Source organism: Mytilus edulis, chromosome 1 (assembly GCF_963676685.1).
Source record: "Mytilus edulis chromosome 1, xbMytEdul2.2, whole genome shotgun sequence".
NCBI classification, from domain to species: domain Eukaryota; kingdom Metazoa; phylum Mollusca; class Bivalvia; order Mytilida; family Mytilidae; genus Mytilus; species Mytilus edulis.
This window is the reverse complement of record NC_092344.1, coordinates 15,295,300-15,308,685: the sequence shown is the minus strand read 5'-3', so window position 1 is coordinate 15,308,685 and position 13,386 is coordinate 15,295,300. Positions and strand designations below refer to the sequence as shown.

Genomic DNA, 13,386 nt, shown 5'->3' with positions numbered 1-13,386 from the left:
TCCTGAACTACTTAATTCCAAAAAAAAAAACTCGTGCTGGGTCACTAAAGTCGAGCGCACCCTAAGGTGTACTTGAATTGGTCTATACTTATATTTGTTTTAACCAATATCTAAATTTATAAACTTGTTATAAGGAAATCATTGCTAGCACTGCATGCAATAATCCTCTATCTATCAAGCACCGAATTGCCAAATGTAAGAGAACAAGGGGGAAGGCTGTGGATTTTCTCAGTACAAAATTTCCATATGTTTAGCATAGAATGATCGAACAGATGGGTACATAATCCTAACTAATGACATGTGCAATACATAAATCAGATATTGATTGGATAGCTCGAGTATCAGAAATCTTCCCTATGCAGTAATAATCTTTATTGCAAAAATACAACCAGCAGACGTATTGTTTTGAATGACTGAATTGCAATCTACTGGGACTCTCCTGTATTGAACGTACGTAAAACGTATACTTCCTGTTTATAAAATATTGAAAAGAAATCGTCGCAAGTTCACAAAATCACAAAAAAATGGAACAGAAAACAGTGTCTTTTGGATTTTCAAAAATAAAAAAGAACAAATCTTTGGGAATATCCAAAATAAGCGAAGGAGAAGTCGAAAAGAATGAAGAGGCAGAATTTGTAACCGAGGTTGACGAGAACTTTGCTAAAAGGTAACAAAAGGCTTGAACAGCCTTGAAGTTGTGTTGGGGTACCGTTCGTGTTGCTTATCGGCTTAGTCTTTATTTTTCTATGTTTTGTGTTGTGAACTATTGTTTGTCTTTTTCTTTTGTAGCCATGGCGTTGTCAGTTTATTTTTGATCTGTGAGTTTGAATGTCCCTTATGTTTCTTTCTCCCCTCTTTTGAAAAGGTGTTGTTTGAAGTGGGTCTGTATATGTATGAACATGTTGTGAATATCAATACTGTCTTTAAAACTATGGTAGTGGCAGCACTGTCAATTTGTTAATGGTGTGAAAGCAGTTTTGGAAGTTCTCAATGATGATGTGTGCTATACATAATACATGTACACTGTGGGTCTCATTGGGGTCTAAGCGCGACACGGGATTGCCCATTTTTTGTAAGCGTGACATGTGAATGTCAAATTCTTGTGCTGTGAAAACGGGAAATGAAGTCTTAGTGTCTAGCTGGGTACGGGAAATAACAAAAAATTGAGAATTGCTTACGTAAATAGCGTAAGCAGGATACGGAAATCAAACAAAATAGTAAGCGGGATCCGGGATCAGAACCCCCGAATGAGACTCCCTACACTCTAGTCTAATGTGTCTTCAAGTTGGTTCCACTGACTTGTTCACTGTTTTAAGAAAACAATGAATTAGGGTAAAGTTAGTTCAATTTCAAAACACTTTGTGCATGTTGTGTTGTTCCTGACTTGTTTTTCAACAATTGTCTAACAATTGCCAAATTTATTGGCAGTATTAAGTAATTGGTGTTATTGGATGTGCCTTTTTTAAATATGCATCTGGTTCTATAACAGGAACTAGCCCCTGTACTAGCCTGTACAGAAATATTCACTTCTGGCTTGTGTGCTTGTCTTTATGACCTGTAAATCCAGTTTAGTAAGGATGTTTGAGATGCAACCATCATCTTTGGATTTGTAGTCTCTTGCAGCTTGTCGATGTATTCTTTAAAGCTTTATGATGATAGTAGATGTGTAGGTGTCATATTTTATTGCTCCATACTCAAGTTATATTAGGCTATCATCTTTTAAAAATAAACTAATTGAAGAATTTTTGTCAACATTTATCATGTTGTTATGACATCAATTTCTTTTCTGGATGGTGAAATTAAATTAAAAAATAAAATTGATATTCTTTTATTTGCTGAAAACTTAATGTTCATTAACCAGTTGATTATTATTTTATTATCAATATGTTTAAACAGTCTTGTCTGGTTACAGAAAGGATATTTTTTGGCAGATTAATATTAAATAAAAACTGTTATATGTTTTTCTATTTCATGTATTTTGTCTTAAAGTCATACATCACAACACAGTACACTTGTTATTTGTAAAGCCAAATGAAAGTGGAGGGATAAAATATTCTCCATTTCCATATTAATTTATGGTTTATTTTTTGCAGCACAAAACCCAAAGCCAAAGAGTTTGTTATACCCTTAATCAAAGAAAACAAGTGGAGGGTAAATGCATCTGGAAATCAAATTGAAGACAGTGCTGTTCAGGAACTGGTAGAAGGTAAAACTAAATTTTGTAGAATGTGGTTTGCAAACATTTCTAAATTTACAACTATAAAAAAAATCTATAGATTTGGCATGATTGCTCAACAGGACATCTGTACTATACATTCCTCAATAAGGAGAAAAACTTATACCGTTTGGTTAGCTATAAACAATAAAATGCCCTTGAATGATATGTCAAAACATGAAACAAATTAAATGAAAAAAAACCAAATGAACAGATTTATTACAAGAAATTTTTACAAGAAAACAAGACTACAGACAGAAACCAACTACATCCACCAAATTTTAGCTGTCTCCTGAATTGCGGCAGGCACACAAAGAAAGTGTTGGTGTTAAACATGAGAGAGAAGGTAACAGAGCCTTCAACAGTTGGTACATGCCTATATGGACTGTCAAGCTCTTAATCACCTCCTGTTTATAGAAATGATGGGAATAAGGATACTATACTGCTAAAAGACCTGACATTAGTGCAAAGCACCTGATTTTGGATTCACACATGAATAAGTGTCCATATTACATAAGAAAATTCAACAACAGCAAAAGTGTTAAAATGAAAACATCAAACACAACTTGTGTACCTGCACAACTAACCAAATATTCTCAGAAAGACAACAGAGCAAAACTGATAACAAGTAAATCAACATCAATCAAACCAAAAAATAGTAAACCAACTATAAACTGTCCTCAGCAATCAACACCAATAAAAAAGTGACCAGATAAAGAACAACTCAGAAAACTGCAATAGTCTATATATATACAAGGACAACACATAGTTTTGCACCAATAAACGTTCACAAAAAAGACAATAGAAATTGATAGATTGTTGGTATTAATTAAACATAAACAAATATGACATATTTGTAAGGTGATTTGTTAGTTAATGAGATGTATAAATTCATTTATGCAAAATGAATCGAAGCATGTAAATTAAAGTGTATATGTATACTTAATTGACATTTTTCAGACGCAAGAAAGTTCCAGGAAGCTGAACAAGGAAAGGGGCAGACTGATATGGGATTAAATATTCCTCTTTTGATGCAAAACAAAATTCCTGAAGGTTTTGAAACAGATGATAAGTTAGATGTAGGCTTACGACCTGATGAGGTACTATAAAAAAAAATGAAATTAGGAATATTTTATAGCCGTGTACATTATACTTTCAAATAAAGATGTAGAATATTTTTCAGCTATGCATTATTGGAAACTTAATGCTTATATCAGTTATATTAATTTTGGAATAAACACAATCTAACAATTATCTGTGTGACTCTTTTGATTTGGCACACACTGATATTTTGTTCAAAGTTTATTTTGACATATTTCATAATTGTAATTTACATACATGTATATCATATTGTTGCTTTTTTGTATCTAATAGAAATAATTTCAGGATTGTTTTTTCTACAAGATAATTTTAGATTGCATATATTTATATGAAATTAATGCAAAGGATATTTTAATGAACAAATTATTCAAATTCCTTACACTTTTGAACTAAATTACCATTTTGCTGTATTGTTATACTTTTAGTCAAAAACATTTAAGTGATGTCAATTAGATATTTATCAATTACATATCTCATGTATATATCTTAATATATTTTGGAATTGTATGTGCACTGCATACATTTTTAGTGGACTTACTTTAAAAAGAAACATGTGTAAGCATAAAAGTGTTGCCAGTCACAATAATATTTTTTTCATTGGTATATTTATAGCCTGAAGAAAATGACTATGAAGAAATACCTATAGACCAGTTTGGGTTAGCTATGTTAAGAGGAATGGGATGGCAAGAAGGACAGGGTATAGGAAAAAATAATAAGTATGAGAAACAGTAGAATACTTGCTGAATCTGTTGATAATGCAAATTATCCCTATTTTACAAAACTTCCTTTAATCTTAGTTACTGATAACTTCCTTTCTCAGCACAGTAGAGTGGTTTGAAAAATTATCACTAGAAATTAAGGTTGAACTTGCCAGTGTCAATGAAATTAATAGGTCATAGGTTATATAGCAATAAACAGATTATCATTGGTCATCTCAATACATACCGGCTCAAGTGAGTAAATCAATCTTGTTCAGATGATAAACGATAATCTATAAATATTTAATAATTTTATTTTTAGAATTTCATCAGATTAAATACATGTAACAAACTAGAAGCAAATTGCTTGACTCACACGATATTCATTTCAAAATTGTAAAAGACAATTTTATAAGTAAAAATCAGATATTTACACATTTTAATATGCATATTTAAACAATTTTTGTTATTTCAATTTATTTACATAGAGCTGTAGCTCCTGTGAATGCTGTATTGAGACCAAAGGGCCTTGGCTTAGGAGCTGATAGGTCACAAGCAGCCCAGTTGAATGATTCAAAGAAAGGATCAGGAAAAAATGACAATGAGGAAGCACTAGTTTTGAAGAAGGGTGCTTACTGTGTTCTTCTAAAGGGAGCAAATAAAGATATGTATGGAATTGTAAGTTGTGTGAAAGTAGTATAAAGAAAAAAGGACAACACTTATAGACTTCATAGACTAGGCTTCAAATCTGTAAGCCATGTATTTATTATTATTCCTTAGATTAAAATACCAATTAACGTGGATTTTGTGGGATTTATATGTTCAGCAAATTACTTATTGTCTATATACATGTAGGAATGTATGAAGATATTGTTAAAACCATAAAAATATAAGTTTTCCTCAATCCATGAAAATTGATAACTGAGATTATTCCGTATTAGTATTATTTTAGTAGGTTTTTCTATATGAATTGGATTTTAAATAAAAAAGCCTATTCACCTGGAGAAAAGTGTTATTCACTGCACTAAACATCACACGCTTTTACATGTAACGTTATAGTAAACTGTTTGGTGTACAATTGGTTTGAATAAATATTTGTCATTAAATACATTGTTTTCTCTTCAGATATGGAATAAAACAATTGCTGTCTTTTGTTTCGGTAAATATGCGGTTTAATTGACTTTTGAAAAACTGATATTAACTGAGGCCTTCTGCCTCAGTGAATATCAGTTTTTCAAAAGTCAATAAAACTGCATATTTACCTGATCAAAAGACAGTAATTGTATAGTATAAGAAAATAAAAGAATCAACAGATAACAATGTGGCATGTTTTCAGATTTTAATTGAATAACTTTCACTTTGTTAAATACCATGTAGGGGCCTTGGGGCTGAATGTAAAGTAGTTACTACTGTTATCACTAGCAAGTCAACACTGAGGTTGTGAGTTGGAATATTGCTCGTGCGGGTGCACATGACTCCAATCTTAATTGACTAGGATTGTCAGTTTTCTTAACAAAGGTCATTGGTTTTATCCGGCAATCCGGCTTCCTCCACCAATAAGAACTGAAGGCCAAATAGCCTAAATTCAGTGCTTAAAAGTGGCGTTAAATACCAAAAATCAAATCAACTTAAATACCATGTAATGAAAAAGATAGGAAATTTCTTTTCAAGAGTTAATTTTCTAACCTCCATCATAGGTTTGAATATGTCTGCAACAGACTCTATGTCTTTTCTTATGTATATCACCTATGAAATGTCTTCATTTGTTGAAGTTGTTCACTTCCAGTTGATAGATAATTAGGTATGAAATAGATAAATAGCTAATATTTGGAGGAAAAAAAGTTAAAATGACTATAATATTTATACTATTTTTGCTGTTTCGTATAGATATTGATATAAACAATATAATTTGATCAAATACAATAAGTTGTATACAACTAAATTAACAATTTATTTCTCTTTTTATCAACAGATAGAAGGTTTAGATGAAGACAATGCAAGAGTGATGGTCAAGCTAACATTGGGTGGTAATATGGTCACTCAAAGTCAATACTCAATCAGACTGGTAGATAGTCATGACTATAAAAAGTACTCTAAATATCTCAGTAAGTACCATCAGAACGATGGAAAGTTACGAATAAAATTTATTATTGACATTACCATTAATTCATGGTTTTGACACAGTTTTCATGATTTGAATAAATGAGAATAAAAATGAATTCACATTTAAGTCAATTACTGAATAGCTATTTTAATAGATATAGGAATATGTGGTGTTAGTGCCAATGAGACAACTCTCCATCCAAATAACAATTTATAAAAGTAAACCATTATAGGTCAATGTACGGCCTTCAACACGGAGCCTTGGCTCACACCGAACAAAAAGCTATAAAGGGCCCCAAAATTACTAGTGTAAAACCATTTTAAGTCCAGTTTTATTTGATAACCGGATTTTCGAAGTAAAAATCGGTACTTGATTTGGGGATATTTTGCATAAAATTATCATCTTCCAAATTGAAGATACAATCTAAAACAACAAAATCAATTTCTTCTGCATTTTTGCAACAAGATGAGCAAAGGTTATTGCTCCAAGCATGTTTTTTTTCTGATTAACACCACACAATTAAAATTACTGAAATGAAGTTACTGTAAATTCAGAAATAATGTGAGGTATTCATTATTGCGAAAAATGCAAAAAAGTTGTAAACTCAATAATTTAAAGTCGCATTTTGAAATATTTTATATGAATTTAACAGATTTTTTCTCAAAATCTAAAGTCTAAAACAGGGCTCACACTACTTCAGAATTATAGGGAGAAGTGACTTCTCTTTTTGAAACTGATAGGGAGAAGTGGTGAGATTTGAAAGAGAAGTGCTCATTCGCGCGGTGCGCTACAATGTTTGGATTTTACATTAGTATAAAGGGCCATATGTAAATAATGTTCTTTTTATATTGTTCAATTCATATCTGAGTAAAAAAAATACGATTAAAGTAACATTTGAAATTAAAAGTTGTTTAAGTTTTACTAAGGTTCTTGTGAGAAACTTATTCCAACTAAATATCTAGCACTAAAAAAAAAAATATTTTAAAAAATGTAAAGAAATTACAATATATCATTATTACAATTTAATTAAAAATTATCTTGTGTATGAAATTCAGTGTTTTTCATAAAAAAATATAAAAGTTATTAAGCTGGGCCATAATATATTGAAATTAGTATAATATTATAGTCTTAGAGTTAAGCAACTTTAATCAAAAGTTTGAAACAATCCATAAAAAATATAGGGAATTATATACACCAATCAATTAGATGTAACCAAAAGTCTCTTAATGTGTGTGGAATGCGTAATTTTTCCCTTTGGGATCAATATTCTTCTGTCAGCTGTTCCGTCCGTGTGCCGTAGTAATTATTGTAAAAGTACGGATTTCGGTCATAGCTGGTCCGGTTCAGATCCGTCGTTTAGGTAGCAATACACAGTTAGGAGTTTAGTTTCGCATTTTGGCCCCTGTGGATTTTTCAAATAGGAAAGTTATTGTGTACTAAAATTCATTTTTAGACAGATGAGTGCTAATTTAGCCTTCAAAGATGGTTTATAAGAGCATCAAGATTATTTTTTACATGTTTTATGGGCTGTTTTCTGTTTGACAATCCGTATTTTCATAGCTAGACCGGCCATCGGTCCAGAAATTAATGTACTGTTTACAAATATTCTTTTTCTACACGAAGTTTTTGACGCAATTTTACAAAAAAATGAGATGAAAGACATATGATTTTCATTGGATTTGCTGAATGATATATGTACACAGTTTCAGAAAAGGTATTACTTCAAGCGATTGAAATTCTACTTTTAGCCAAATTTTGGGAAAATATGTGACATCTTTCCCCCCCTTTTTGCAATATTTTATAATGAATAAATGCAGATTGTTGCCATGGATACACCAAAAAGAAATTATATTTTACCATTTTATATACTGGATATAAAATCTATGGAAGATTCTGATTACATACATATGCCCATATATGACACAAACAGTAAGCTTGATATTGAAAAAAAGCAATGGAAAGGGGATGGTAAAATTCAAAAGGGCAAATTTTAGTATTTTTTTCTAACTGTTTATTGCTACCTTAGAAGTCGGTCAATGGCGGACGAATGCAAGAAAATTTACAAAAATAAACGATGTTTGACAAGTTATTTGAAAAGGAACATGACGTTTTTAATGCAAAAAATGGATTAAACATTTACTGGAGGCAACATTTATCACGTTTAAATGAAGTAACAAACTTAATTTGCCGCCGAAATTTAGGTTGATGTACGTTTTCGAGTAACAAGCACCGGAACTTGCGAAAATACCTGAAGTGATAAAAAGTTGTATTTTTATCAAATAACCTGCTACACACTGCGAAGACAATGCTTCAACCTCTTTTCTAAAGATAATGAATCGTTTATGTCTGAATTTCTTTAATTATCAATAAAAAATTGATGTTTAATCAACTTGGTAAAAATTGAAAATGTCCGATGACGGAAGCGACTGAAAGCGAGTATCGTCAAGAACAGGGCGACTTGATTCCGCTTTTGGGGGTCGGGGAAAGCGAAGTGACGGTCGGGAAGGCGACTTCTTCGCCCAAGTCGCCTGGTAGCGTGAAAATCACAAAATCATAATAATAAATGCACGCAACTAATTTCTGAATTTACAGTAGTTAAATTTCAGGTAATCATATGACACAAAATTCTGTTTAGAGGACTTTACATAATTTGCAATTGTTATACAGTTTATTTTATGTAAAAAGACAAAGTAAAATCCGTAATTTAATATACTCAATGAACACATTGCAGACAAAGTAAAAGCAGACAAATACAAGGAAGAAGAGGAAAGAAAGAAGGAGAAGGATAGAAAAAGAGAAAGACATCACAAATCAAAGAGAGACAAACATAGAGATGAAGATTCTGACCATGATAGTAAACATTATGAAGAAGATAATAGACAACCCAGATCTGATTCTAGGAAAAGAAAACATGATAGGTATATATTTGTTGATAAGTCCCCTACCTACGAAGTCAACGGGGACTTAAGGTTTGCACTCTGTCTGTCTGTCTTTCTGTCCATCAGTCAATTTTCCACACTTTTTTTCTGCATGCCTGAAATATTGATTTGAAAATTGACATATAGATTTATCATGATGAGTTGCAGATCAAGTTTAAATTTTGTTTTATTTTCAATCAATCTGCATTGATACTATTTAAAAAAAAAAGTGGGTGCACAAATATGACAACCAGAAAAACATCCTGAAATTATCTTTCAAAGATAATGGGAATATGACTTATGGAAGTTCTTGTGGTTTAAAAAACCTATACTTCAACAAAGAATTTGGAAACAATAAGGTCTAACTGCATGTATTTTACTTTTTCAGATTAGATGATTATGCAGACAAACCCAAAAGCAGTCAGAATGGTAACAGCCGATCTGAGCCTCTTTGGATAAAACCTCAGATCCGAGTCAGAATTATAAGTAAAGATTACAAGAAAGGCAGATATTATAATATAAAGGTAGTGTTTTATAAAAAATATTTTTTAAAGAAATTTCTTAACCTTGCTTTAGTATTGTATTGTTTCTTTGCCTACATATAACTTTTACGGAACCAAATACCTGTTAACCAAGCTCTGCTAAGTGTTAATATGAAAAATTAATTTGCAACAGAAAAACATATGTTACAGGTAGGCCAAGCATGAAATACAATATCGTTTTATTTTTCAATACTGTAGTAAAAAGTGAAAATCCGGCACTAGGAATGTAGAAGATGTCCAGAAATTCAAGTTTATGTAAAACCATTGAAATTTGTTGCAGATATTTTGATGACTGCCATTTGATAATTGGGGAGGAAAGCTTTAACCATGTTTCTTTATGTAAATATCAATATTGAGCATAGTTTAGCTGGGAATTTAGTTCCATGGAGACATTTGTTATATATGTTGAATTAGAAAATTCACAGAACTAACATATCCATGGAAATGTTTCATAGCATAGACTATCATGATATTTAAAATAACTCATAAATTGATTATTTATATTTACAGGTAAATGTAATAGATGTGTTGTCCTTAGATAACTGTGTTTGTCAGACTGATGATGGTAAAGTATTGGAAGGTAAGTTTGATATACACTTTAGATTAATTTAAGAATTACAAGTTTATTGATTAAAAATGTATCATTGTGTTCTTCATATTATAGCGAGTAATTTTGTATTTTTATGCCCCATTTATGGGCATTATGTTTTCTGGTCTGTGCCTCCATTCGTCCGTTCGTTCCTCAGTTCGTTTCTTTGTTTTCATTCGTCCGTCTGTCCCACTTCAGGTTAAAGTTTTTGGTCAAGGTAGTTTTTTATTAAGTTGAAGTCCAATCAACTTGAAACTTTGTACACATGTTCCCTATGACATGATCTTTCTAATTTTAATACCAAATTAGAGATTTCACTACATTTTCACAGTCCACTGAACATAGAAAATGATAGTGCGGATGGGGCATCCGTGTGCTGGGGACACTTTCTTGTTTATTATAAATGTTGGCAATAACAAAAAGACAAACATGCCTTTACAACATGCTATAATGGCCAGGAGGGATTGCTGACTATCCTTTCAGGTATAACTGTGCCGATGTCACTTGCCAAATCATACCCTGTTCTAACCAGAAAACATTGAAAAACATACTCTGTTCTTAACAGAAATATTGCAAAACATTCCCCATTCTAGACATACTCAGAAAATGTATAAATGTAGACCCGGGTTCTAGAGTGTATCTCAAAGAGTTAAATAAGCAATCCTGTTCTAGAAATACTTTTTTTTTTAAACATTCTGTTCTCACCAGCAGGGCATGAAAAGGGGACCCTGTTCTAATCAGCAAGGTATGAAAAGGCGACCCTGTTTTACAGCACACTTGTACCACTAAAAATATAGGAAGTAACTCCCCTGGGTATTATGGATATTATTTATGGAATCAAATGTTGTTTTTGACTTCATATACTACTATTTTGTACTTTACATGTATCTCATATGATTGATTGCTAGTTTCTTAATGGTACAAAAGCACATTTTGGCTTAAAACAAATTAAAGAATCTTAATAAGCTGGAGAAAACTGATCTATGTTCAAAAATAAAATAAAAACACATAAAATTTCTCATAAAAGTATGCATTTTTCTTTGAAATAAAACTTTTCAGACTTTTTTTTTTAAATAATTAGATACACAAGTAAGGCTTTCACCAGATTTAACTTCAATGTATCTATTTGTAGAAATTTCTCAATCTGAACTGGAAACAGTAATTCCAAAGCAAGAAAATGCCCATGTACTTATTGTGAGTGGGAAACAGAAAGGACAGGTAACTTACTTTACATTATGAACAAATATGGTATATATCAATGACAGTAGAAAAATTAAGAGTGATAGGCTTTGTTCCTCTTCATAAATAGAGGTAATCCAGTAACAGTGTGGACAACCGCAATACTCATGTTGGTAATAATACTGAATCATTTACCTTTAACTTGATAAATTGAACCATAACAATGATTTTACGCTCACTCAGTCTGTCAGAAGACTACCAGTGGTGATTTAAATATACAAAAGAGTAAAGTTCATGCATATGCATGAGAAGAAAAAAAAATGTGAAAGTATTCAACATTAAAATCAACACACAACGTTTAGTCTTCTGCTAGTTATTCATATTATTTGATCTATGCGTTTAGAATCTTTGGCTATCCCACAGTTTGCATGTCTATAACTAGTACGATGTGACACTTATTCTTGTAGAATATTTATGAAAAAGTTTTTAAAAAAAATAATAAAAAATGAATACCTCATGACAGATCAGATATGTGCATTGATGAGGGATATTTGGACGCTATTCTTTTATTATACCCCCGCTTTGAAAAAAAGGGGGGTATGCTGTTTTACCTCTGTCTGTCCTTTCGTTAGTCCATCAGTCTGTCAGTCAGTCCGTCCGTCCCATGAATATTTTTCGTCACATTTTTCTCAGGAACTACACTACCAGGATTTCTGAAATTTGGTTTCAGGCTTGATATAAGTCAGCTATACTGTGTGATGTGTTTTCAGATTCATCACTCGACAACTTCCTGTTTACCGAACACTTGTATCATTTTACACATGATAACCAAGTTGAAAATTTTTGTCATATTTTCTTAGGAACTACAATACAAGGATTTCTGAAATTTGGTTTCTGGGTTTATATAAGTCTGCAATACTGTGTGATGCATTTTCAGATTCATCACTTGACAACTTCCTGTTTACCGAACACTTGTATGATTTGACATATGATAGCCAAGTTGAAAATTTTCGTCACATTTTTCTCAGGAATTACTATACAAGGATTTCTGAAATTTGGTTTCAGGATTTATACAAGTCAGCTATACCGTGTAATGCGTTTTCAGATTCATCACTCAACAACTTCCTGTTTACCGAACACTTGCATATTTTTACACTAATTTTTGTCACATTTTTCTCAGGAACTACAATACAAGGATTTCTGAAATTTGGTTTCAGGGTTTATATAAGTCTGCAATACTGTGTGATGCATTTTCAGATTCATCACTCGACAACTTCCTGTTTACTGAACACTTGTATGATTTGACATATGATAGCCAAGTTGAAAATTTTCGTCACATTTTTCTCAGGAATTACTATACAAGGATTTCTGAAATTTGGTTTCAGGATTTATACAAGTCAGCTATACCGTGTAATGCGTTTTCAGATTCATCACTCAACAACTTCCTGTTTACCGAACACTTGCATATTTTTACACTATTAAAATTATCCACTTGCGGCGGGGTATCATCAGTGAGCAGTAGCTCGCAGTTTCACTTATTCATATTGTTTTTCTTTTACAGTTAGCCAGAATAATGAAGAAAGACAAGTCAAGATGTATAGCAACATTACAATTATTGAGGGATAGAGATGAAGTGATCAATATAGACTTTGACAAAATATGTGAATACTCAGGAAATATAGACGAAGAATATGATTATTAACATTTTATAGTTTTTAGGTGTATTTTTTTTAATGTTATACATAATAAATAATTTTTATAACATACTTTTTTCATAATTGGAGTCAAGTAGAAACAACATAATTACATGTTTTGTATTAGGTACTGAATGAAAATATACTAGTACACCAGGCAAAAATAACAAGTGTTGGCACATACAAAAATGTTTTATTTACTAAATGGATGTATATATATAAAGGAACTCTACCAGCATAAAACATAAGAGGCGTTGGTTCAGCAGCTCTTTATTTATCTTTATTTAAATGGATATATGTAAAAGTGTCTGAGGTCATGATTAGATAGTCTTAAAACACCTTAAAG

The 13,386-nt window shown here is 31.6% G+C and overlaps 1 protein-coding gene across 1 annotated transcript; it reads left to right on the top strand.

Moving 5' to 3' along the window:
• Window positions 1-446: 446 nt before the first annotated feature.
• LOC139524853 (G-patch domain and KOW motifs-containing protein-like) lies at window positions 447-13,108 on the top strand. The gene is made up of 11 exons (XM_071319965.1): window positions 447-667; window positions 2,094-2,206; window positions 3,176-3,315; window positions 3,929-4,032; window positions 4,503-4,692; window positions 5,987-6,119; window positions 8,850-9,036; window positions 9,425-9,560; window positions 10,089-10,158; window positions 11,300-11,385; window positions 12,908-13,108. Exons 1-11 carry the CDS (start codon window positions 525-527, stop codon window positions 13,046-13,048), a joined length of 1,443 nt encoding a protein of 480 aa, XP_071176066.1. The 5' UTR covers window positions 447-524; the 3' UTR covers window positions 13,049-13,108.
• The last annotated feature ends 278 nt before the right edge of the window (window positions 13,109-13,386 follow it).

Coding starts and splice junctions, on each gene's coding strand:
- LOC139524853 (XM_071319965.1), top strand. CDS start 525: ATGGAACAGAAAACAGTGTCTTTTGGATTTTCAAAAATAAAAAAGAAC. Junction 4,693..5,986: donor ATAAAGATATGTATGGAATT/GTAAGTTGTGTG, acceptor TTTTATCAACAG/ATAGAAGGTTTAGATGAAGA. Junction 10,159..11,299: donor TGATGGTAAAGTATTGGAAG/GTAAGTTTGATA, acceptor ATCTATTTGTAG/AAATTTCTCAATCTGAACTG.